We start from the raw sequence: 27,541 nt of genomic DNA on the forward strand, positions 1-27,541 counted from the left end.
TTAGGATTTTTATTGTGATCTCTCGTCTTTGAAATATATAGTCTATTGGTTTCTGTTGTGTGAAATATAAATATAAATAATAGCAATTCAAAGCAGTTGTCCACAAAACCACACCTCCAGTCGCTGTCATAAGAACAGGAGGTGCGCTCATGATCACGGCAGCAGAGCCTGTTTGTCCATGGCTGCACGTGCACCTGCAGCCCATCAAGTATAATTTATGCTTTGTCCCGCGATGGTGTCTCATTTTTTTAATTATTATTATCATGAGAATGATGGCTTCCATTTTCACATTGCAACATTTCAGGAATAGAAAGCCTGCCGTTTCTATAAGCTTGGATTCCCCATCGATGATGTCACTCGTGGACGGGTTTCTGAATTGTTCTGAACTGCCCACAGCCCTCCCAGACACAGACTGAGTAGAAACAATTTGTGGCATTTTATCATGAACATTAGTGAGGACCAATTATATGAAGATAGATTGAAAAGTGTTTCTTTAACAACAGAAATCTGAACTAACCACTAATATAAGCCAAAGGGAATTCCCTGTGACTCAGGGGAGATATTAGACTTTCAAGCCATCAGGATGAGGTTGTGAGCCACTCTGACACACTCACCTCCCTTTTGACCTCACACAGGGAACACCCACTATATGAAAACCCAGAATTTGAACCCGGGCCTCCCATGTGGAAAGCCAACATCTTAACCACTGTTGCGGTCTCCAAACAAAGTATGTATAATACAAGTGGCTCAAACTGGAGACCAACATAAGGACAGACATCACAAAAGTGGACAAGTTTAAACGGTTTTTATTAACCACTTCCCCACAGAAGTATTAAATCAACAAACAAAATATCAAACAAAACACATGGTACTTTACCAACTCAGGAGAAACAAAGGAGACCTGGAGATGCCGGCCAAAACAGGAGAATGAGGGGGGCCCAGGCCACCCCCTATAGGGACGTCGAAGCCGTTTCCCCCCTCCCCTAACTTAAACCAAATAACTAATGAGAACGAAAACTATAACTGCCGGCCATCCCCAGGCCAAACTAAACTAAATAAAGTTTAACTGCAAAGTATTGGCGTGGATAGGGACTGAGCTGTTGCTGGGTCTGTGTCTGTGTCTGCCTTGACACTGAGCTGGCATGGCTTTTATAGCAGAGGGCTGCAGCAGAGGATGATTGGGGAATCTGCTGCAGGTGTGCCAGCCTGGGTGTGTCAGTCTGAGTGGGGAGGAGAGACAAGATTAGGCACAGACAATGATTGAATGACTTGAGTGTGTGTGTGTGAGTGAGTGATGTCATGGCCACACGCAACAACCACTAAGCCACAGGGAATTCACTCTGATTTGAGGGAGATGTTAGCCTTTTAGGCCATCCGGCTGAGGTTGTGATCCACTGCTACATTTCTAAATTTTGGTACTCAAAACAAATCTGAGATCTTCTCCCACCACTGCCAGAAAATAAATCACTGATCAATCACACATCATCATGATTGATTGATTCACTGATCCTGATAATAACGCTGATCAATTTTGCACAATAAAACATGTAAGGCCCAAACCAGGGCCCAGTATGTGTGTAGGTCTAACCAATAGAGCGTCGCAGTCCCGCCCCCTCGAGAGACCCGGAAAATAAATTCCCGTTCATTTTCCTCATAGACTTTTCAGAAAGTATAAACGTTTACGCGGCGGACAAAGAGTTCTGCTCTGGTCTGGGTGACTATTGAGTAGTCCCGATCATTGGGTTAAAAGTCTAACATCTCCCCCAAATCAGAGGGAATTCCCTTTGGCTTAGTGGTTAAGATGTTGGCTTTCCATGCAGGAGACCCGGGTTCAAATCTTGGGACCGGGTTGTTCAGGGATGATGTTTCCCTGTGTGAGGTCAAAAGCGAGGTGAGTGTGTCAGAGTGGCTCACAACCTCAGCCTGATGACCTGAAAGTCTAATATCTCCCCTGAGCTACAGGGAATTCCCTTTGGATTACATTACTGTTTATATATTCAGTGATTTCACTTCAAGACCCCTCACCAACCTTAATCCCGTCGTTTTAACGGACCCCTCACCAACCTTAATCCGGTCGTTTTAACGGACCCCTCACCAACATTAATCCGGTCGTTTTAACGGACCCCTCACCAACCTTAATCCGGTCATTTTAACGGACCCCTCACCAACCTTAATCCCGTCGTTTTCCCACTATTACTAACCCTACCCCAAACTTTAACCGCAAAAAAAGCGGTGGACACCAAAACATGATTTGAGCAGGATTCAAACCCACTCAACACAGGAGGTATGGATTGAAAGTCTATTGCCTACGGGGCCAGGCTTCCCTGCCCATATGTCTGTCAGAAGCCAATTGATATTTACAAGCAACTTCATACATACTTGAGGGCCTATTATATGAAGATAGGTTGAAAAGTGGTGAAGTGGTCCTTTAAGTCCAAAGACACTACAATTACCATAATGCTTTGGTGCACTGATCCTCATTGTGGCTATAGGGGGAGAGACACTGGGCTCACTGCTAAAATCTAAAATATCCAAAACCACATATTACACACATAAAGACCCCCCAGGAAAGTGTTCTAAATCTTCTAATCTATCTTTTTATGCAAAAAGGGTCAAGTATTTCCTACAGCTTTAAGTCCAAAATTCTAAACTAACCCTTTAACCACTGAGCCTAAAGCCAAATCCCAATACCCAAAATCTCGGCCACTCGCCACTCGAATTATGGTGAAATTGGTGACCTGCCGAAATATGTGACCATCTTGTGGACTTCATACATGGAAGTCTTTAAATAGTGGCCTAAATACTGCTAGGTTGAACTCTGCTGAACAAACTGCAACAGATCACATTAGGGCACCAACATTATGTGATTGTCTACACGATTGTCACATATTTCAGCAGGTCACCAACTTCACCGTAACACCACCATGCTGGAGTGACCGGGTGTGAGTGAGCGAGTGGAGGAGATTTGGGGTATTGGAATTTGGCTAAAGGGAATTCCCTGTGACTCGGGGGAGATATTAGACTTTTGTCAATTTTCGACCTCACACAGGGATATTTCAGAGACCACCAAATTATTTAACCCGGGATTTGAACCCGGGCCTCCCGTGTGGAAAGCCAACATCTTAACCACTAAGCCACAGGGAATTCCCTCTGATTTGGGGAAGATGTTACACTTTTAGGCCATCAGCTTGAACTAAATTGTGGTACTTTAAAGCACATGGGGAATATGGTCACCAGTGGTGGAAAAAGTACTCAATTGTTTTACTTAAGTAATTGTACCAATACTGCAATTTAGAAGTACTTCGTTAGGCCTCACTCACACGGTCGCAACAGATTGCTGTATGCTTGTTGTATACAAAGGGTGTGACACAGCTTGCCCCAATGCATTTCCAATGGGAGTCACATGGTTTGACACAACATTTGTGTTGTATGAGGGGGAGGGGCGCAGTCGAAACACAGCCGAAAGCCATACAACAGCTTGTAGTCCAAAATGTGGACTACAAACCATGTGACTTCCATTGGAAATGCATTGGGGCGGCTATGACACTCACAACATTCATACAACAAGCATGCATAAATGTTTTAAAGGTCTGAGTGAGGCCTCACTCACACGGTCGCAACAGATTGCTGTATGCTTGTTGTATACAAAGGGTGTGACACAGCTTGCCCCAATGCATTTCCAATGGGAGTCACATGGTTTGACACAACATTTGTGTTGTATGAGGGGGAGGGGCGCAGTCGAAACACAGCCGAAAGCCATACAACAGCTTGTAGTCCAAAATGTGGACTACAAACCATCTGACTTCCATTGGAAATGCATTGGGGCGGCCATGACACTACACAACATTCATCCAACAAGCATACAGCAATGCAGTAAAGGTCTGAGTGAGGCCTTAGGCCTCACTCACACCTTTCGATCTAGCATACAACATTGATGCATGCTAGATGTAAGCAAGATGTAAGTGTCATGGCCGCCCCAATGCATTTCCAATGGAAGTCACATGGTTTGATACAACATTTTGGACTACAAGCTGTTGTATGGCTTTCGGCTGTGTTTCGACTGCCCCCCTCCCCCTCATACAACACAAATGTTGTGTCAAACCATTGCGAGCATTCATCAATGTTTTAAAGGTGTGAGTCGCCCCCTAGATCGAAAGGTGTGAGTGAGGCCCACCTCAGAGCCAAAATTTGTACTTTTACTCCACTACAATTATTTTAAAACTTTAGTTACTACTAGTTACTTTGGAGATTTTAAACATACAGCAAAAACATACAGTAAAATCTATACATTTCGGCCATTTGAAAATAGCCTTACTGTACTTTTACTCAAGTACATTTTCAATTCCGTACTTTTACTTGTAACGAAGTAGTTCTAAATTGCAGTATTGGTAATCTAACTTAAGTAAAACAATTGAGTACTTTTTCCACCACTAGCTGATTACCATCATTGCGGGTCTTTAGTTCACATGGAGCTTCCCAGTAGGTCTTCATTGATCCCTTCGGCCTCACTCAGACCTTTAAAACATTGATGCATGCTTGTTGGATGAATGTTGTGTAGTGTCATGGCCGCCCCAATGCATTTCCAATGGAAGTCACATGGTTTGTAGTCCACATTTTGGACTACAAGCTGTTGTATGGCTTTCGGCTGTGTTTCGACTGCGCCCCTCCCCCTCATACAACACAAATGGTGTGTCAAACCATGTGACTCCCATTGGAAATGCATTGGGGCAGCCATGACACTACACAACATTCATCCAACAAGCATACAGCAATGCAGTAAAGGTCTGAGTGAGGCCTTCTTTGAACTTTGTGTGTTTTGTCAGGCCTCAAACACCAATCAAGCAAATGTTTGGTCGTTTTTTTGGGCCACCACAATGCTTTTCCAATGGGAGTCACATGGTTTGATCAAACATTTGTGTTTGATGAGGGGGGAGGGGCAGAACAGCACCAACAATCAGCAATCCAACACAAATGTTGATCAAACCATGTGACTCCCATTGGAAAAGTATTGTGGTGGCCCAAAAAAACAAAAAAAACGACCAAACATTTGCTTGATTGGTGTTTGATACGTGTGAATGAAGCCTCAAATGCGTTCTGTGCTGGTTGGTGCCTCTGAGAACTTCTCCCACCACTGCCAGAAAATCAATCACTGATCAATCACACACATCATCATGATTGATTGATTGATTCACTGATCCTGAGGCTTCGTACACACCTTTCGGACACACAGATCTGTCCGACCGACCACTGATTACATTTTTATGATTTGATGCCTCCATGTCCCACAATGCTTTGCGCGATTTGGGCGGTGCTACGACACGCGGAAATAGATGCACATATGTTCAGTGTAGTTTTCTTGACTGCAGCAGCAGCTAGCGCTAGTTTGTCGAGGCCGTTTTTCACACCTAAAGTTCGCTTAGAAGGTCCGGATCAAGGACCAAGGACCAAATATTTGCATTTTGATTTTGGTCCGTTTGGTGTTCACACTGGACTTTGTAAAGTGTACCAAATATGTAAACAAATGACACGTGGACATGTTAAGCGAACCAAATAGTGAAAAAAAGAAAAGAGGTCATTTTACGACGGAGGGAAAAATAACATGAGGGGGTGCGGGAAATCACTGTCTACAATTTTTAAGGACTTTTCTTCCATGTGTGCACCTTAACCTCATTCGATATAGGCCTATGTTATTTCTGCGCATCAAATCGACGGGCATTTCCATGTCATTTTATGGTTTAAACTTGAAGCCGTGCTGGTCAGTTAAGCTTCAAGTCAGAACAGCTCCGCTGCAGTTGACCTATATCACGTCTTTTGCTATAGTGATGTAATCAATTAATCATTTAGGACCACCTGTGTAGCTTATTTAACATTTGCTCCATTGGCTCTTTATGCGTGCGGCCGTGCGCTAGAGCGAGACAGGATGATTTTAAATATTTCTCTGTCTGCGTCTCTCCCATAGAGCTATAAAATATATCGGGTCTCTCCCCCCACATGAGCGCGCGTCATAACTTTGCGTGGTGGCGGTGGCGCATGCTTAAAATAAACAGATCTACAAGCTTACATCGTGTACCATACCGTAAGTACCATTCGTGTCGATAACTTGTATATCTGTTATATTTGCGCATGTGAACCTCGTACGCTGCCATTACATTTCTACTCTAGGCTACTCATAGACATATATGCGTCTACTATTAAAATCAATAGTGATCCCCGTAAAAAAGACATGCTTTTAGAACTAATTATGAATGCAGCCTCACAACTGCCGAGGCCCGACGGATATTTTGGCTATCGTCCTGTATTTCTGTATATAGAATAGAACTGGACTCACTCACTGGAGACAGACGTGCGCAGCTTGGAGTCTCCAAGTTACGCACGGCCGTAGCCAAAAGAAGACATACAAACAAGCGATATAATAGTCTGTGTCACGTAACTCAGAAGACTACAGCCTAAACCCCACCCAGTGCTGTCAAGAACGGAAGTTCTCTCCTATTAGTTGGCGGTTAAAAACCACCCTTCTGTCCGATCTGAAGTCCCACCCTGTTCGTTGGCTGTTTTGACTACAAGGTGTCCGATGTGTTTGTTGTGCCCTCCGCCCCCACATCGGACAGGTTTGTCCGATCAAACGACGTGACTCCCATTGAAAATGAATTGGAGCAGCAATCAAATAGCAATCAGGCATCGCACACGGACCAAACATTTGTTCTTTAGGTGTGTACGCAGCCTGAGGCCTCATTCACACATATCAAACACCAATCAAGCAAATGTTTGGTCGTTTTTTCACATGGTTTGATCAAACATTTGTGTTGAATTGCTGATTGCTGGTGGTGTACTGCCCCTCCCCCCAGATCAAACAAAAATGTTTGGTCAAACCATGTGACTCCCATTGGAAAATCATTGTGGTGGCCCAAAAAAACAAAACAACGACCAAACATTTGCTTGATTGGTGTTTAATACGTGTGAATGAGGCCTCATTACGCAGATCAATTTGGCACAATAAACACTCCCAAACAGTGTCCACTTAATATAAGCTACTTTGGACTTAATTGCTTTGCTGTGAAGTTGCTTGTAAATATCAATTGGCTGCGCTATTTTTGGGCTTGTTTCTAAAGTATAGTTGCTTATTTGGGAGTTTCCTAATTGTTGTATAAACGAGCGGTTTTCAAACATTTTCATGTCAAGGACCCCCATGTAGGTTATTTGTCCACACAGACCAGGCACGTGCAGAGGGGGGGCTAGGGGGGCTTGAGCACCTGCCCTTTCTAAAAAAAATAAAAATAAAAAAAAAGTTTATTTTTTTATTTTTTTTGAGGGAAAGGGCAAAACATTTTTTCTTCTTTTTTGCCACATAAGGAGATGTGTGTGTGTGTGTGTGTGTGTGTGTGTGTGTGGGGGGGTGTTGTGGGGGCCCAATACGAGCTTATGTGGGGGCCAATAAGGGCTTGTGGGGGGCCAATAAGGGCTTATGTGGGGGGGCAATAAGGGCTTGTGGGGGGCCAATAAGGGCTTATGTGGGGGGGCAATAAGGGCTTGTGGGGGGCCAATAAGGGCTTGTGTTGGGGGAAACAAGGGCTTGTGTGGGGGAACAATAAGGGCTTATGTGGGGGGCAAATAAGGGCTTGTGTGGGGGGCCAATAAGGGCTTGTGTGGGGGGGCAATAAGGGCTTGTGTGGGGGGAAAATAAGGGCTTGTGTGGGGGGACAATAAGGGCTTGTGTGGGGGGCCAATAAGGGCTTGTGTGGGGGGCCAATAATGGCTTGTGTGGGAGACTAATAAGGGCTTGCACAATAAGTGCCATTGGCCCTTCAAGACGAACATTTGACAAGTAATGATAAATGCCACTATCATAATGAAGTATCTTTTAATCTGCCATCAGTCAGTTTTAGTTTCAGACTAATGAGAACATATTGCTTATTTTACTGTCCAATGACATGAAATGGCACAAGGGACAGACTCCACAAAAAGACCACCCCCAAAAATCGGCGCGCGCTACGCGCGCCCACACATGTGCCCTTTTTTGGAGTTTGAGCCCCTGCCCCCCTAGTGCTCTCTGCACGGCCCTGACACAGACCCCTATCTGAAGAAAAAGATACCTTTTGTGCTACGAAAAAGATACCTTTTGTGCTACGGACCCAAATGCCAGATTTTTGGAAATTAGGAGATCCACAAGCTCACAAGTCACAATGCATCACATTGCGTTGTGAGCGTGTAGACCTGCTATTTTCATTTACTATTCAGCTGATGAATAGTAAATACAATACAATGCAATATAAATATGAAAATTGCTCATTAAGTGTGGAGTGACTTATTTTGGGCTTGTTTTCACTTTTCATAGATCTGTTCGCTTATTTCTGTCGCAAAGCTCTGGCAACACCGGTCCCACACCACCACCACCACCAGGCGAATACAGGTCAAGTGGGCACCTTGGACATCTGGGCACCTCAGTGTAAAACAGCAAATTTCTATTTTAGTTTTAGTCATAAAAGTCTCTTGAATAGTTTTCATTCAGTTTGAGTCACATTTCAGTCACCTGGCATGTTTTAGTGTTAGTGTAGTTTTAGTCGACTAAATATCATAAGATTTTAGTCGTCGTAATGACTGATTTTACACTTGCTGAAAATAGCCGATCTACAAGCTCACGGCGCGTTGTGAGCTTGTAGATCGGCTATTTTCAGCATGCAGTGTAAAATGACTTATAGGCCTACTGGATCTCTTGTCCACTATAGAGCGTCGCAGTCCCGCCTCCTACCCTGGACCAGGAAATGAAACCCAATGCATTTTTCCCATAGACATTAACTAAAGTATTTATTTAAAGACGGTTACGCCGCGGACAAAGCCAACTCGTTTGATTTCCTGGTCCAGGGTAGGAGGCGGGACTGCGATGCTCTATAGTGCCTTCCTAACATTTTAGTCGAAATTTGTTGACGAAATTGTCAATATATTTAGTCCTAGTTTTAGTCACCATAGCTTCGTTTTCCTTTAGTTTCCATTTAATTTTCGTCAGTGAAAAAAGGCAGTCAACGGACATTTTTTGTCATAGTTTTAGTCGACGAAATCAACACTGGTGTAAAATAAAATACTTAAAGGACCACTTCACCACTTTTCAACATCTCTTCATATAATTGGTCCTCACTAATAAAAACACCACCATTTTTTCCTACTCAGTCTGTGTCTCATAGGAGGGCTTTGGGCAGTTCGGACACCCGTCCACCAGTGACATCATCATTTTTTTTTAAACAAGATTTGTTTTAAAATATATTTAGATTTTTATTGGCTTCAACTTTTGCATTGCAACTTTTCAGGAAAAGAAAGCCTGTCGTTTCTATTAGCTTGGATTCACCATTGATGATGTCACTGGTGGACGGGTTTCTGAACTGCCCACAGCCTTCCTATGCGACACAGACTGAGTAGAAAAAAATGGTGGTATTTTATCATGAACATTAGTTAGGACCAATTATAGGAAGAGAAGTTGAAAAGTGGTGAAGTGGTCCTTTAAGAAAAAGGGTCTTAAGTGTATGAATAAATAAATTAATTAATTCATGAATGGATGGATGAATGAATGAATGAATGAATGAATGAATGAATGAATGGATGAATGAATGGATGGATGGATGGATGGATGGATGGATATATGGATTAATGGATGAATGAATGGATGGATGATTGAATGAATGAATGGATGAATGAATGAATGGATGGATGAATGGATGGATGAATGAATGGATGGATGGATGAACGAATGCATGGATGAATGAATGAATTAATGGATGGATGGATGGATGGATGGATGGATGGATGGATGAATGGATGAATCCCCACCCACCCACCCACCCACCCCTTTTCTACCCTCACTGTATGTTTCTTTCCCCTTTTTACCTCCTTTATGATGAATTCCTGTTCTGTTCCTTGGCTATATAGAAGTGTCTATTTGTACGTCTCTAAATGTTTTGATGAATTTAACAAGGTGGACCCTCTTGTAAACAAGTGTAATGCTTTATGGTGTCGTCCATTCACAGTTAACAGTCTTTGTATTGAGTTGTGCTTGAAATGTACTGTTAATAAATATTTCAATCAATCAAAAAAGAAAGAATGAATGAATGAATGAATGAATGAATGAATGAATGAATTAATGAATGAATGAATCAATCAATCAGGGTGCCCAGATCCGTCCAAGGTATTGGTGCCCAGTGTCCACTAACTTGACCTGGCTGTTACAATACCCAATAACCACCACTAGGTGTCGCTGATTTCCATCCTTGTCTGTAAACAGAGAGTGACGGCAGCGTTTTGCAGTGGTGGTGGTGGGAAAAAAAAAAAAAAAAAAAAAAACGGTCCGCCCGGGCTGTCTCTACGTCATTATTCACAATGGCGGAGGTTGGGTGAGGAGCTCGAGCTCTATTAGCAGCAACAGTACAGTGTGTGTGGAGCACAGCACAGCTAGCCTAGCAGCGGCACCTCAATAATAATAAGACTCTCTTTAGACAGGAGCAAAGAAACAACAATATTAATAAAGCCCCGAAGGGTGGTGGTCGTGTGTTCTTCTCCCCCGAAACATGGCCCTGAACCCCGGCGGCGGCGGCGAGGGGAAGAAGAGCCACCGGGAGCCAGCGGAGGAGGAGGAGGAGGAGTGTGGTGGTGGTACCGAGGCGGCGGACAGCAGCAGGGCCGCGGCGGCCAGCAGCAACAGCAGCAACCAAAATGGCGACCAGCAGCAGCAGGCTAGCGGTGGTGGAGGAGGAGGAGGAGGAGGAGGAGGATGCGGGGAAGACACGTTAATGTCCGAGCAAGGAGGAGACCCTGACCGGCGGAGGAAGGAGGGCCAGGGCCCGGGCCAGCGGGAGCAGGGCCTCCACCAGGCGGCGGAGAGAGAGTCAGTCCCCCCGCCGGGCCGGAGCTCCATGAGCCCGGCGGCGGTGGGCAGCGGCCACGGCCACGGCAGGCCGCCGGGAGAGGAGCTCCCTCTGCCGCGGAGAAGCTCGTTCCAGATCCCCAGGAAGACTAAAGGGGGGAAAGGTGTGCTTGGTTGGGGGGGTTTACAATGTGGATTTGGTTGTTGTTGTTGTTGTTTTTTAGACTTTAGATTAAGATGTATCTTTTTTGATCGATTTTGACGTGGGGAATGTCCCCAAGTCGATCAAATAAATATACACCGCAAGACAGTCATGTTAATCTAAGGCTAGTTGTTGCTGCCACCACACTTTGGGTTTAGCTTATTTCGAGACACACACATAAACACACAGCCTTTCATTTTAGCCTTGGATAAAGATGCATTTTTGATCGATTTTGACATTTTAAAATGTAAAAAAACGATCAAATATACATATGGGAGAGTCTTAAATCGAAGGCTATAGCTGTTGTACTTTTGGCTTTTAGCTTACTTTGAAGACAGACCTGCCTTTCATAATGCTGCATGTAGCCAAGTTAGCTCCCACCTTTTTTTTTTCCCCTTCTTTGTCTCCACCAGGCCGAAGGCATGGGGAGAGAGTATGTTTTGCACTCCGTCCGTGTGTGTGTCCGTCCGTCCGTGTGTGTGTCCTTCCGTCCGTCTGTGTACAGCTAATCTCCGGCACCGTTAACCCGGCCGATGCCAAACTTTGCACACACACTCCCTGGATGCCAACGATGAACCTCTGCCCCACATTTTCCAGAACGGCCAGTTATAGCGCCACCATGAGGCAGCTTTTCACATTTTTGACCTACAACTGCACCGATCTGCGTGAAACGTTGCATGCACACTCCCTAGAGGCCAAGGACAAACCTTTGACCTGCATTTTCCGCATCTGCCTTTTATAGCGCCACCAGGAGGCCGACTTTTGTAAAACACATTTTTTGTTATTACTCCTCCAGATTCTGTCCAAAAATCTCACAAATCGTTACACAGTATCTCTATGGTCATGTGCTCAAGTTGGATCTGTCCGATATTTCATATTCCATCCTAATTGGCTATAATTGGCTTTCACAGTTTGCAAGATTGCCCCGTTTTGAACAATAGCCTCAAATCATGAACGCAGCATGCAATTTACGTGAAATCTTTCACACTTTTTCTTACTAGGCTGAGGAATATATCCCACCCTTTTCACATTGGCCTGTTATAGCGCCACCAACAGGTTGATTTTTGCAAAACACATTTTTGGAACAAAATGCCTCAAATCATCAAAAAAAAAAAAAAAACATCCTCCTAAACATCCTTGCCAAACATCACACACACTCCTATCCTCCTGGTGGAGACCTGTGCCCGGAAGGGCACTTTTTCTAGTTTTTTCTCTTCCTAGCTAGCCAGCCCCTGTTGCTGTGTGTGTGTGTGTGTGTGTGTGTGTGTGTGTGTGTGTATGTATGTGTGTGCGCGCGCGCGCGTGTGTATGTGTGTGTTATATATATATATACACACACACACAAACACACACGTACGTTTACTTAATATTAGCATGAATACTAGGTTGGTAACATAATCCTTTTGACACACGCACTCTTCTTAGCTAGCGTGCCTTGCCTGGCTTGGGCTGTTGTCTTTAGCCCCTGACTGGCCTGAACAACACATGGATGGATTGAAGGAACGTGCACTGCACGGGGGGTGTTCTGCAGCACATTGTTGCCTGCTGTACACGGAGACCCCCAGACAGCCACGGAAGCTTGCATGTACAGCCCTCCCTGCCACTTTTGGAAGTGCCAGAGAGAGAGAGAGAGAGGGACAGAGGCATGTGATGTGAAGGAAGGCCAGGTCTGGCTAGTGCCTATATAGCCCCCTTTCGGGACCGTTATATTTTCTGTATTTGGGACGTTCACTCTCAGAGTTAAAGGAGAATTCCATGCTAGAAGGCTTTCTTATACCTTTTATTTGTAGTTGTTACGTCCCCACCAAAGAGGTCCAGGTGTTATTTGTAGTTGTTACGTCCCCACCAAAGAGGTCCAGGTGTTATTTTGTGCAAAAGTGCATTATTGGCTATTTCCCCTAATATAAGCCCTCAGTGGTGGTTGGGTTTTTGTGCTAATTTGCTTATTTACATCGAAATAAGTAGTAAAGTGTGCCGCTTGCGATACTATTTACATTATGAAGAGAGGATATATATACAAAAAAATATATATTTTTGAGCGAATTAGCACAACACCCCAATGCCCAATTCAATGCAATTCAATTCATTGCGGGCTTATGGTAGGGGAAATGGCCAATAATGCGCTTTTGCAAAACAAATAACACCTGGACCTCTTTGGTGGGGACGTAACAACTACAAAGAAAGGTAAGAAAGCCTTCTAGCATGGAATGGCTCCTTGCAAATAAAACATTTGAGAACCACTAGTACTCGTTGGACTCCTAAATGTGCCATACATAGTGTCGTATCAAAATCAGTGTCATACATATTCTGAAGAAAAACATGGAGACTTGGCATTCAGTAATTGGGTCTTATGATCAAAATAAGATCATCATAATGCTTATGGCGTAAAGTGTTATACACCACCACCACAAGCTTCTCGTACACAGTGAAAGATCGTAACATTTGTAACCTTTTTTTTTAGGTTACAAATGGATACAATGATGCTTTTTACTGTGCGTAGAATGGATCAGTCAACGACCCTGAACATGCATACAATTATGTGATGCTTTTAGTTTATCACTGTGTAGATCAGTCGAAGACCCCGGGGCGGGCGGAAGAAGTGATAACATATTTTATTTGGCCGTGGTGGACCACCATTTGAAAAGGTTTTGTGGTGGTCCGCAGGGAGAAGAGAATATGTGTCTTGTCCAGGCGGTTAATATGAATGTGTCCGTACACGGACATATAAATGGGCTCCATTTTCGTCACCGCTAAACCCCTTATCCCTAAACTTCTTTGCCTTTTTTTTTTACTATTTTGAAAAACATTTTTGAGTAGTTCAACTAGCCATGAATCTACATTGACACGTTGTGAGCTTGTAGACTGGCCATTTTAACTGTTCAAAAATGTTTTGCAAAATAGTAAAAAAAGGCAAAGAAGTTTAGGGATAAGGGGTTTAGCGGTGACGAAAATGGAGCCCCTAGTGTCGTTTTAAAAAAAAAAGTTACACACCATTATAATGTTCTTATTTTCATCATAAGACCCCATTACTGAATGTCAGTCTCCAAGGTTTTCTTCACAATATGTATGACACTTATACACGTATTTACTACGACACTGTGGCATATTAGGAGTCAGTGCTGCAAATAGCCTGTATCCTGCGTCCTTATCACACAATTGAGAAAGGACGCCATCGTGTCGACCCTGCTGGGGGTCCTGGGATGCAATACTGTACTCGGTACGGTACTCTTAACGTCGTTGAAGTAGGACTCATGAAATGTCCTCTAAAAGGCCGCCCCTGGGTCCCGGGACCCATCTAAGGGCCGATTCATACTCCTATTTTACCGCTGTAGTGCCGAAATGATTTTGGCTCATCAGACATTTTCAGTAGCACCGAAGAGCCGACTTTAGGACGGTACCTACCCCCCCCCCCCCCCCCCCCCCCAGAACCTCAAATGACGTCACATTGTAGGCTCTACAGAGCCGAACCGACTTTTATTCGGCTCTAAAATAGGAGTATGAATCGCGCCTAAAAGACCACCCCTTGGTCCCGGTGACCCAATACATTGACATCACTGTATAGGAGTCCAACTAGTGGTACTGGTGGTTCTCAAATGTTTTATTTGCAAGGACCCCCTTTACGCGTCCACTTGGTTCCATGTTGTACACGCTCGGACAGTTACAGACCCGTTATGGTCATCCAGCGCTAGCTCTTTTCTGGTAATATTATTATCCAGTTGTTTTGTATGTCCGTGGCAAAAGAATAAATATACCGATATATATTTTGACAAAAATGTCCACCTCAAGCCGGCGCGGCGATGACCCCATGGTAACTCAATACATCGTTTTTTTCCCCTGCTCATAAATAGCAGATCTACAAGCTCACGGCGCAGGTTGTGAGCTTGATGTATGCTGCACACATTGGTTATTTCCGTATAGCTGAAATGTGAAATGAGGCTTAAGTGTTGCTCATTTCGCTGGGGGACCCCAAAGTGACCCCACAGTGGTGTGGATGGTCTTTACACAAAGTACCACGACCCTTTGAGTGAACCCCCTGCACCCCTCCCCAAAACATTGACCGTTGCCACCGTCCACACCCCATGCAGATGTCTTTTAACCCATTTTGAGCGGGAACCCCTTTTGGTGGTTACATACATTATGTTATAATTTAGCTATTGAAAAATAGCAGATCTACAAGCTCATAGCGCGCCACCGAGTGGCGCGCTATGAACTTGTAGGTCTGCTATTTTTGAAAAATCGTTAAAATGTGCCTCAAATCTTTCCGAAAATTGTCATGATTTAGAAAACTTTTTTAAATTTCGACGTCAGGCCTGAATGGGTTAAGGATATTTAGTGTGGTTGCCTTATAAGGCAAGCAGACTATTGTTATTGCACTACTCCGGCGCTTAAATCATTGAAAACGTTAAAATAAAACAAAAAAAAACGTTTAAACCGTGCAATAACTATATTATTTCGAATTACTGTTCAATTTAACTATATATGTATTGTTTTTTACTTTGTGGGGCTGTGCGATACAAAATGTCACCTCCATTTGTATGCCAAATATTGAAATGGCTATGAATATGACTATGTTCGCCCAGATAAACAGTGCTCTTATTTTACATTCCATAGAACAGAAGACGGAGCGCTCTGGCCACGTTCAGCTGTTTAGACAGATATCTGCTGTTGTGTTTATAGACGGTTGTGTCCCCCTCCTAAACGAGCACTTGCCCAGTCAGGCAACCTGAATGTAAACTCCACCTGCCCGGAAGTTTTATTTACCTGCCAGGTGGGCAAGCCTTATTGTTTTATTTACCTGCCAGGGGCAGGTGGGCCCCTTTATTTTTTTATAGAGGGACAGACAGTAGGCTGACAGGAAATGGGGGAGTGACATGCAGTAAAGGCCGTCGGGATCGGGAGTCGAACCTGCCTGCACACTGCCTGACTCGGGCTACCGGCCAAGGTGCCTGGACCGCTGAGCCACGGCCCAGGCCAACCCTTAGTGTTTTATTTAGCTGCCAGGGGGCAGGTGGGCAACCCTTAGTGTTTTATTTAGCTGCCAGGGGCAGGTGGGCAACCCTTAGTGTTTTATTTAGCTGCCAGGAGCAGGTGGGCAACCCTTAGTGTTTTATTTAGCTGCCAGGGGGCAGGTGGGCAACCCTTAGTGTTTTATTTAGCTGCCAGGGGGCAGGTGGGCAACCCTTAGTGTTTTATTTAGCTGCCAGGGGGCAGGTGGGCAACCCTTAGTGTTTTATTTAGCTGCCAGGGGCAGGTGGGCAACCCTTAGTGTTTTATTTAGCTGCCAGGGGGCCGGTGGGCAACCCTTAGTGTTTTATTTAGCTGCCAGGAGCAGGTGGGCAACCCTTAGTGTTTTATTTAGCTGCCAGGAGCAGGTGGGCAACCCTTAGTGTTTTATTTAGCTGCCAGGGGCAGGTGGGCAACCCTTAGTGTTTTATTTAGCTGCCAGGAGCAGGTGGGCAACCCTTAGTGTTTTATTTAGCTGCCAGGAGCAGGTGGGCAACCCTTAGTGTTTTATTTAGCTGCCAGGGGGCAGGTGGGCCTTAGCCTGAATAGAGATGGGCAAACACACTCGCAATTGTGCAGGATAGATGGATAGATAGATACTTTATTAATCCCGAAGGACATTTGTTTTGTCAAACAGCTCCAGTGCAATACATCCATACAGAATAAAAAGCATGATGAACATATACAAAAAAAGACATGTTCATCATGCTCTTTTTATTGCATCTTTCTAGTTGTCTTCTGTGCTCATATTATGTCCAGTCTTTTGCAGTTCCCGGCCGAGCCGCCCGCCTGCCCGCCCGCCCGCACCGTGCCGGCACTTATTTTATTTGGAGACAGTGAGTGGACTCCACTCCACTGGGATGAGCAGCAGCAGCAGCAGTAGTAGTAGTAGTGTAGTGGTTGTAATTTGTAAAGCTGTTTGGCGTCGTGTCACGTGATTTGTTTATATGCAAAGATAGGCAGGCAGATGTTTATTAGCTGGGTCTGTGTTGAGCCCAACCCCCCCGCGTCATGTGAACTTTCTACCGGCTGATTGAGAGTGAGTGTGTCGAGCCGACGTGTAGTAACTTTAACCCATTTTGGGGCGGGAACCGCTTTTATTGTTTTAAACATTATGTTGTAATTTAGCTATTGAAAAATAGCAGATCTACAAGCTCATAGCGATGAACTTGTAGGTCTGCTCTTTTAGAAAAATCGTGAAAATGTGGCGCAAATCTTTGAATATATATATATATATATACTTTCAGAGTGAACGTTTTTTAACTCTCAAATCTTTGCTTCTGGGGGTGGGGGGGGGGGGGGGGGGGGGTTCCCTGGAACAACATATTTTCAGATGGGGCGGCCAAATACAGATAATTCTGGGAGTCCTTGACATGAAAAAGGTTGAGTACCACTGACATAGAAACATAGGTTTTTCAGAAAACCTTTAGGATTTAGAAGACATTTTTTTTAAAGAATCGTCCTCAGGGCTAAACGTAATCATTTGGAAGATTCAAATACCATATGACCTGGCCGTGTGTGACTTCACCTGTCATCGATTGACCAGTCCTAGAGAGCGCTGCACCATTATGACCCAGGGGTCATCTATTATGTCACAGTTCATGGAGAGGACTAGGCTTTTTTCTTTTTTCACACACCATTATAATGTTCCTAATTTGATCATTAGAACCAATTACTGAATGTCAGTCTCCAGGCTTTCTTCAGAATATGTATACGGACACTTATTTTTACTACGACACTATGTATGGCACATTAGGAGTCCTACTAGTGGTTCTCAGATTTGTTTTATTTGTAAGGACCCCCCTTAACTCTGATAGTATATTTGTTTCCATTTGTACACTCAGAGTTACAGGCCTGTAAGGGTCCATTTGGTTCCATTTGCACTCTCAGAGTTACAGACCTGTAAGGGTCCATTTGGTTCCATTTGTACACTCAGAGTTACAGACCGGTAAGGGTCCATTCGGTTCCATTTGCACACTCAAGAGTTACAGACCTGTAAGGGTCCATTTGGTTCCATTTGCACACTCAGAGTTACAGACCTGTAAGGGTCCATTTGGTTCCATTTGCACACTCAGAGTTACAGACCTGTAAGGGTCCATTTGGTTCCATTTGCACACTCAGAGTTACAGACCTGTAAGGGTCCATTTGGTTCCATTTGCACACTCAAGAGTTACAGGCCTGTAAGGGTCCATTTGGTTCCATTTGCACTCTCAGAGTTACAGACCTGTAAGGGTCCATTTGGTTCCATTTGCACACTCAGAGTTACAGACCTGTAAGGGTCCATTTGGTTCCATTTGCACTCTCAGAGTTACAGACCTGTAAGGGTCCATTTGGTTCCATTCGCGCACACTCAGAGTTCTATGCATGCATGTCAGAGCAAAAACATAATTTTGACCAAAAAAAGTCCACTACAAGCCAGCATGGCGATATGACCTCTGATTTAGTGATAATCCAGTGATGATGATTTTAGGTGGACAAAGATGATTTATAATCTCAATCGTTGTGTTGATCTTCGCCGTGTCTTGGGTCAAAATAACCCATTGTGGACATGGAACCCCTTTTGGTGTTTTAAGCATTGTGTTACACTTTAGCTATTGAAAAATAGCAGATCTACAAGCTCGTAGCGCGGCACCGAGTGCCGCGCTACGAGCTTGTAGGTCTGCTATTTTTGAAAAATCATGACAATGTGGTGCAAATTTTTGCATATATTCTTTCAGAGCGAACGTTTTTGGGGGTCCTTGACATGAAATATTGAGCACCACTGACATAGAAACATAGGTAAATATTGAGCACCACTGACATAGAAACATAGGTAAATATTGAGCACCACTGACATAGAAACATAGGTAAATATTGAGCACCACTGACATAGAAACATAGGTAAATATTGAGCACCACTGACATAGAAACATAGGTAAATATTGAGCACCACTGACATAGAAACATAGGTAAATATTGAGCACCACTGACATAGAAACATAGGTAAATGAGAAAAAGAGGTTGCGCGTCAGCAATGGTTTTCAGTGGAGTGCCAGACCCAAAAAGGAACGCTTACGCGTTTCGGCTATGCAGCCGAAACGCTCTGATGAAGGCTGCATAGCCGCAAACGCGTAAGCGTTCCTTTTTTTGTGTGTGCCAATAAATAAATGGAAATGGGAGTACTTTGTCCACCGCTTGTTTAATTTTTGGATGTGCTACCTTTTTGGATGTTTTTTTAGAAACATAGGTATTTCAGAAAACTGTCGGGATTTAGAAGACATTTTTTTAAATGTCGACGTCGGGCCCAAATGGGATAATTATGTGCAGAAAAAGGCCTCGGTCTGTGATTTGTATTGCGGCGACTGAGATAGCTTGTTACAATGTCCATGTTGTTGGTACTAACCCTCGATGTAATGGAGAGGACGAGAGGAGACGAGGGCAAGGTGCAACGGCTAACCAAATAAGAATTTGAATTCATTACTACTTTGTTTCACATTTACATCATCATTATTTTAAGAAACATGGATAACATCATGATGTAGTCGTCAAGGTAGGAGGAGTAACGTCACTCCATATCCGTTTTGGGTTGAAATGAGGTTTTCTATATTTAGCTCATCTGTCTGTAGGCAGCAGCGACATTAGTGTCGATTTGTGACGGCAAATTACAAATTACAGTCAGTCTTTTGAACACATTTTCATTTAGTGTTAAACTGGGACACATCATGGACACTGCTAAAATCTAAAATTTCTAAAATGATTATATTACACACACAAAGACCCCAGGAAAGTGTTCTAAATCTTCTAAACGTCATTAACACATATATTGTTTTTGCCAATAGTGTGAAGTGTCCCTTTTAGGTCACATTTTAGTTAACGGAAATGTTTCAGTGTTAGTTTTAGAACGATTTTAGTTGACTAAATCTACAGTTGATTTACTCGACTAAAATGTATTCTGGCTGGCCTTGATGGCGTCGTAATGAAGCGTTATATTATGTTCGACTGAGAACACTTCACATACTGTGAATGTTATGTATTGAGTCCAGACCACCAAATAATATCTCTTTTTCTTTTCCCCCCTCGGATTTCCCCCTTGGATAACATTGCAGAGTACACAGTACATACATCTCTTTCTTGGGGCTACTTTTCCCCCAAAAAAATAAATGATTATGAAAAAGAGCAACCATTCATTCAGATATTCATCGGTTCAGAGGTTCGTCCCATGACTTGACGGACGTGTTTTTATTTAGATTTTTTTATTATCCCATTCTGGGCGGGAACCCCTTTTGGTGTTTTTAAGCATTATGTTATACTTTAGCTGTTGAGAAATAGCAGATCTACAAGCTCGTAGCGTGGCACTTCTGCTATTTTTAAAAAATTGTGAAAATATGGCACAAATCTTTGAATATATATTGTGTCACAGCGTTTTTAACTCATATCTTTGCTTCTGGGGGGGGGGGGGGGGGTCCCTGGAACAACATATTTTCAGATGGGGTTGCGCGGCCAAATACAGATAATGTCGGGGGTCCTCCTTGACATGAAAAGGGTTGAGCACCACTGACATAGAAACATAGGTTTTTCAGTCAGGATTTAGAAGTAGTTTTTTCTTTTTTTTTTTGAATCGGCCTCAGGTTTAAATGGGTTAAGGGAATTGACATCCTTCTGTTGATCTCATGTCTATTGCTAGCCTAGTGGAAACACAAAGGATAATGTTCTCAAATCTAGTGGTGCAACTATCGGCTTCTAAATCCTGACAGTTCTCTGAAATACCTATGTTTCTATATCAGTTGGTGCTCAATATGTCATGTCAAGGACCCCACAAATCACATGTACTTGACCACCGACCCACATCTGAAAATACGTTATTCCAGGAACCCCTCAGAAGCAAAGATTTGAGTTAAAAGCGTTCGCTGTGAAACAAAATATTCAAAGATTTGCGACACATTTTCACGATAAAACAAAACAAAACCGATCTATAAGCACCGAGTGCCGCGCTACGAGCTTGTAGATCTGCTATTTTTCGATCGCTAAAGTATAACGCCAAAAGGGGTTCCCGTCCAGAATGGAGATTTCATCCACTTGAACCCCCAGAGATACCTCGTTGTACACCGAAGAACAAAAGCCTGCCTTTCTACGACTATACAAGCTCACAACGCAGCACGTTGTGAGCTTGTATGAAGCACAACGCAGCACGTTGTGAGCTTGTATGAAGAATGTCTGCTTATGTCTCTGTGCGATGTCAACCCAATAGAGTATTTATTTAACCCATTTGAGATCAGATTCTAAAAATGTCTGTTTGAAAATGACAGTTTTCTGAAAAAGCTATGTTTCTATGTCAGTCGTTCTTCGATTTTTCAAAAATAAAAATAGCAGATCTACAAGCTCATAGCGCGCCACCGAGTGGCGCGCTACGAGCTTGTAGGTCTGCTATTTTTCAATAGCTAAAGCATAACATAATGCTAACACCGAAAGGGGTTCCGGCCCAAAATGGGTTTAAGCCAACTCGAGTTGTGATAAAATCCTGACGATGAAACACAATGTTTTGGGCCGATCAAATCATTTTTTGTGAGAAGAAAAACAAAAACAAAGTGCTGTATCCTGCCTTTTTTCCCCCTTCTTCTTTCTAATTATTTGATGTGCCCAAAACATTGTGTTTATTGTCATGATTTGTCACAACTCCAGTTGGCTTTGTCCACGGCTGTAAACGTCTTTAAAAATAAATACTTTTTTGAAAAGTGTAATGAGGAAAATGAACGGGGAATTATTTTCCCGGGTCTCTCGAGGGGGTGGGACTGCGACGCTCTATGGACCTGTCACAACTTGTATTACATAATCGTCACGGTCTAATCACAATTATTTTGGGGGGGAAAACAAAACCATATAGAAGATAGCTGGTCTACTAGCCTACAATGCGTCACAAAGCATACAGTTGGGTGCCACCGATATTGTCCCTTATCATTTGACCCATTTAGGCCTGACCTCAAAATTTAAAAAAAATCCTTCTAAATCCTCCAGTTTTCTGAAATAAATATTTTCACGATTTTTCAAAAATAGCAGACCTACAAGCTCGTAGCGCGCCACTCGGTGGCGCGCTATGAGCTTGTAGATCTGCTATTTTTCAATAGCTAAATTATAACATAATGTTTAAAACACCAAAAGGGGTTCCCGCCCAAAATGGGTTAACTGTCCTTTTGCGCAGATCACTCAAACCTCAGCAAAAAGGAAAGGACAATATCGATGGCCTCCAACTGTACATTTGTAAAACATAAAATACCCCCCCCCCATCCCTCCGTAGCTTTGTGTAGGTTCAATGTTTCAAGCATTTCAAGCGGGGGTTGACAGACACGGCATTCTCAGGCCCAAAGGCTATGCCCACTTGCCCGGAAAAGTAAATCCATTATAAAGATCAGGTCAAATTGCGTTCGGTAGAACTTGACAGGACAGGACAGCCACTTTGAAAAACGTTGAGTGCAACTGATGGCTGTAAAAAAAAAAATACAAATAAAAGGTAGCATTGCTCTTCATAAATAGCCTATAGTATTGATTAAAGATGGAATGCACCGACTTGCCCGTCGGGCTAACGTCCTGAAAGCAAACTCCACTTTTACAGTGCACTGCAACAGCAGAATGCACCTTTACAGGTTTGTAACTCTGAGAGTGTACAGAATTGGAACCAAATGGACCCTCAGGTAGCTCTGAGAGAGTACAGCTGGAACCAAATGGGCCCTCGGGTAGCTCTGAGAGAGTACAGCTGGAACCAAATGGGCCCTCGGGTAGCTCTGAGAGAGTACAGCTGGAACCAAATGGGCCCTCGGGTAGCTCTGAGAGAGTACAGCTGGAACCAAATGGGCCCTCGGGTAGCTCTGAGAGAGTACAGCTGGAACCAAATGGGCCCTCGGGTAGCTCTGAGAGTGTACAGCTGGAACCAAATGGGCCCTCGGGTAGCTCTGAGAGAGTACAGCTGGAACCAAATGGGCCCTCGGGTAGCTCTGAGAGAGTACAGCTGGAACCAAATGGGCCCTCGGGTAGCTCTGAGAGTGTACAGCTGGAACCAAATGGACCCTCGGGTAACTCTGAGGCCCTTATTTATCAACGCGGTGTACACCCAAAATTGGGTGTACACCTGGTGTACACCGGGTGTACACCAGGTGTACACCCAATTTTACACCAGGTGTACACCCAATGTTATGGGGGGGGCTTGAAATTCAAACTTTTGCGAACCAGTGTTCTATGCTAATCCCCTCTCTCTCTCTCTCTCTGTCTCTCTCTATCTCTCTCTCCCTCCAGCTACAGGTATGTATGACTTCCTCCCCCCCGACAGCCGAGGCTTCGAGGACCTGAAGCAGATCCTGTCTCGGTTCTACCTGGACCAGTCGTCGCGGGGGACCTTCACCTACTGTAAGGCCAGACTCATCCACAACGAGCTGCTGGAGAAAGAGGTACGACTGTATTCATACTCTCTATATCTACACTGCAGTATGTCCACATTTTGATTGTAACCCATTCGGGCCTGACGTCGAAATTAAAAAAAAAAAAAAAAAGTTTTCTAAATCATGACAATTTTCTGAAATATTTGAGGCACATTTTAACGATTTTTCAAAAATAGCAGACCTACAAGCTCATAGCGCGCCACCGAGTGGCGCGCTATGAGCTTGTAGATCTGCTATTTTTTCAATAGCTAAATTATAACAATGTTTAAAACACCAAAAGGGGTTCCCGCCCAAAATGGGTTAAGTTTTAGTCATGGTCTTTTGAGTAAGTTTCATTTAGTTTTGGTCACATTTGAGTCACCTCAAATGTTCTACCGTTAGTCCCGTTTCAGTCGACTTAAGTGTCATGAGATTTTAGTCGACTGAATCTACAGTTGATTTGGTCGACTAGAATGTGTTTTGACAGGGCTTGATGTCGTCGTAATGGCAGATTTTACACTCTGGTTGCATGCTGAAAATAGCAGATCTACAAGCTCACAACGCGTCGCAGCGGGACGCGTTGTGAGCTTGTAGATCTGTTGTAAGCGCGTAGATCAGCTATTTTGTCCAGTTTTATGCTGGACAAGGGGTCCAGCATAAAACATCTTTCGTCATAGTTTTCAATCAACACTCAACAATCACTCAACAATCAACACTCTCCCACTCCACTCCACACCACACTCGGATAAAAAAAATAATTCTGGCATCTCTGCCGCATCTAACCACAATCGTTAACTCAACAATCCCAAAGGACCCATCTGCAGGCTCACAAGGGTGTCGCGGCCGCACGTTGGGTCTCTTGTAGATCTGCTATTATCGCCAGGGGTTGGTTGCCGGAGGATTTATCTCCCAAGTGTTACAAACGTTGCAGATTTGTCTTGATTTCCATCCAAACCCTTTTATATATCCGTCCTTCCTGTGTGACCATGATAACTCTGGTGGCGTTTAGCCGTACGTTACATTTAACCCATTCATGACGGGAACCCCTTTTGGTGTTTTAGCTATTGGAAAATAGCAGATCTACAAGCTCATAGCGCGGCACCGAGTGCCGCGCTACGAGCTTGTAGGTCTGCTATTTTTGAAAAATCCTGAAAATGTGACGCAAATCTTTGAATATATATATTCTTTCAGAGTGAACGTTTTTAACTCAAATCTTTGCTTCTGAGGGGGGTTCCCTGGAACAACATATTTTGAGATGGGGGGTCGGCGGCCAAATACGTATACGTCTAGGGGTCCTAGACATGAAATAGTTTGAGAACCACTGACATGGAAACATAGGGTTTTTCAGAAAACTGTCAGGATTTAGAAGGCATTTGTAGAATCTGATCTCGGGTCAATATATGGGTTAAAAGCGGATACAGTCCTCCTCGGCTTTCATGGCTGTGCAATTAGTGACATCGTATAGATTGTGGTCCTAGACGGACATCGGAGCTATAAGCGGAAAGTGTCGTTGCGTTGCGACGTAGCCTGAACCAATCAAATGACCAATAAATCAATAAATAGCAGCTTGTGTAGCTCTCGGCCAATAAAAGTGTTTTGGGGTCGAGACACCTCGCTCAAATAGAGGAGGGGTGGACGACATCACTGCACGGTGCGTTCTGACATTGAAAAATGTGTTCTTTTTGTGTGGCTTTCGCCTTTATTTTATATATTTTATGGAGGGACAGACAGTAGGCTGACAGGAAATGGGGAGAGAGATGGGGGGGAAGACATGCAGTAAAGGCCGTCGGGATCGGGAGTCGAACCCGCGGCACACTGCCAGACTGGATTACCAGTCAAGGTGCCTGGACCGCTGAGCCATGGCCCAGGCCGAAAAATGTGTATTCTGATGAGATTTCATCGTTGGAATAACGTCTTAATACTTGTGTGTGTGTGTGTGAGAGGTACAGACAGACCACCTGACGGTCATGTTTTTTTCCTGTCTGTCCTCTTTCATGTTTCCAGTTCATAGAGAAGACTTGACGGCCATGTTTTTCCCTGTCTTGTTTCCAGCAAGGTTAATTAAACAAGGTTAGGAAGCGAAGACCGTACGGTGGACTCCATGTTGCTCCCTGGAAGGAAAGAAACATGCGCAATTGGCTTTATGCAGCCAACACTTCCGCTTTCAGCTTCCTTGGTCTCAATTGAGCATGTTTCTATCCTTCCAGGGAGCAACACGGAGTCCACCATTGTACGGTCTTCGCTTCCTAACCTTATTTAATTAACCTTGGTTTCCAGTTCATAGAGAAGACTGACGGCCATGTTTTTTTCCTGTCTGTCCTCTTTCATGTTTCAGTTCATAGAGAAGCGCAGAGCCATGAAGCAGGAGGGACGGACCGAGGCGGAGCTGGCCGAGTCTTACTGCTTCCTGTTCCCCGACAAAGCCAGGGTAGGTTTGTCTTACTGCTTCTGTGAGAGGTGTGTGTGTGTGTGTGTGTACTGTGTACGTGTGTGCGTGTCTTGGTTCAATTTAACAAAGGTGCAGACGATCAGAAATCAGCAGAGAGAGACCAACGTTTGCGCTACTCTATGCCGAATTGAAGTGGACTCTGCTGACTTATGTTTTTCTCCCTGGAAATAAAAACGTCAGGGTTTCCGAGGCTAGTTGTAACCTGCTATGCGTTAGTTGTAACCTGCTGCTACGCGTTAGTTGTAACCTGTTATGCGTTAGTTGTAACCTGCTGCTACGCGTTAGTTGTAACCTGTTACGCGTTAGTTGTAACCTGCGACATGCACTGGTAACAGGTACGGTCGCCCCAATTCCATCTCGCCCCAGCTTTTTTCCCACCGTCCTCACGCCGACAGCTCGGTGTGGCGGTTCTTGTATTCTTTATTTTGTTTTACTGAGAATAAGGTTAGAAATAAGTTCAGGGATAGGCATATAGTTTTACTGAGGTTAAGTTTAGAAATAGGGTTAGGTTTAGGCATAGTTTTACTGAGGTTAAGTTTAGAAATAGGGTTAGGTTTAGGCATAGTTTTACTAAGGTTAAGGTTAGGAATAGGGTTAGGTTTAGGCATAGTTTTACTGAGGTTAAGTTTAGGAATAGGGTTAGGTTTTAACCGTTTAGGCATCATTTACTTGGGTTGCTTTAGGAATACCAGGCCGCGCTGTTCCGCCGGCTGTACGCCCGGGGCGAGTTGTTAAAGGGGCGACTTGTTTGGTATTCCATGCACTATGGCAGTGCATGTCGGGAGCGACGGTGTTGTGGGACTAATGCCTGTCGGACTGATAGGATGTCTAGCCAACGTATGCTTTCACACACCGGAGAGACCGTGGCTGAAGGATGTGGCTCAAAGTGAATGAAGTGGTACATTTATATATATATATATTTATCCAAGGCTCTTTACAAGGATTATGCATTACATTCACCCATTCTCTCTCTCACACACACACACACACACACACACACACACACACACACACACACACACACACACACACACACACACACACACACACACACACACACACGTGCAGTACTTAGTTTAGACAGTTTTTGGTTTAGACTAGTCATTGGTTAGACCAGTCATTAGTCCTACAACTACAACCTATCTCAAACCCTCACCCTAAACCTAACCTCCCACAGGGCAGCACACCTAAACCTAACCTTAACCCATGTCTAACCAATGACTAGTCTAAACTAAGTATGCACCCCCACACACATTCATACACCTTTACATGCATTATATTCTCTCACGTGCACACACGCGCACACATTCATACACCTTTACATAGTAGATTGTACATTACATTGAATTCACCCATTCACACACACAGTCATACACCTTTACATAGATTGTGCAAATGTTGCATTACATTCGCCCATTCTCACACACACACACATTCACACACCGATGACGGAGGAAACCATGCAAGGCACCAACCTGCACATCGGGAGTCTTTGTCCTCGAGCGGAGTCTTGCTCAAGGACCATAGAGTATATAAAGGATAGAGACCGAACTGGAGCACTAGCCCCGCCCCCAAGCTATTCATTTCGATGAAGTTGCTCAGTGGCGTTTTGAAGCCACTGAGCCTCAAATTTGAGGTCCGGGGTGACATATGGG

At 44.0% G+C, this 27,541-nt stretch overlaps 1 protein-coding gene across 6 annotated transcripts in view; it reads left to right on the forward strand.

The window, feature by feature from the left end:
• Positions 1-10,370: 10,370 nt before the first annotated feature.
• The window catches only part of tasorb (transcription activation suppressor b), a 94,906-nt gene continuing 77,735 nt past the window's right edge, over positions 10,371-27,541 (forward strand). For all 6 annotated transcript variants that reach the window (XM_079519300.1, XM_079519301.1, XM_079519302.1 and 3 more), the window contains exons 1-3: positions 10,371-11,010; positions 23,316-23,467; positions 25,773-25,865. In XM_079519300.1, coding sequence (XP_079375426.1) covers positions 10,551-11,010; positions 23,316-23,467; positions 25,773-25,865 — 705 coding nt within the window. In that variant the 5' untranslated portion in view covers positions 10,371-10,550. The remainder of the gene's footprint in view (positions 11,011-23,315; positions 23,468-25,772; positions 25,866-27,541) is intronic.

The sequence above is a fragment of the Electrona antarctica genome (assembly GCF_951216825.1).
Source record: "Electrona antarctica genome assembly, chromosome: 2".
In the NCBI taxonomy this organism is placed as follows: Eukaryota; Metazoa; Chordata; class Actinopteri; order Myctophiformes; family Myctophidae; genus Electrona; species Electrona antarctica.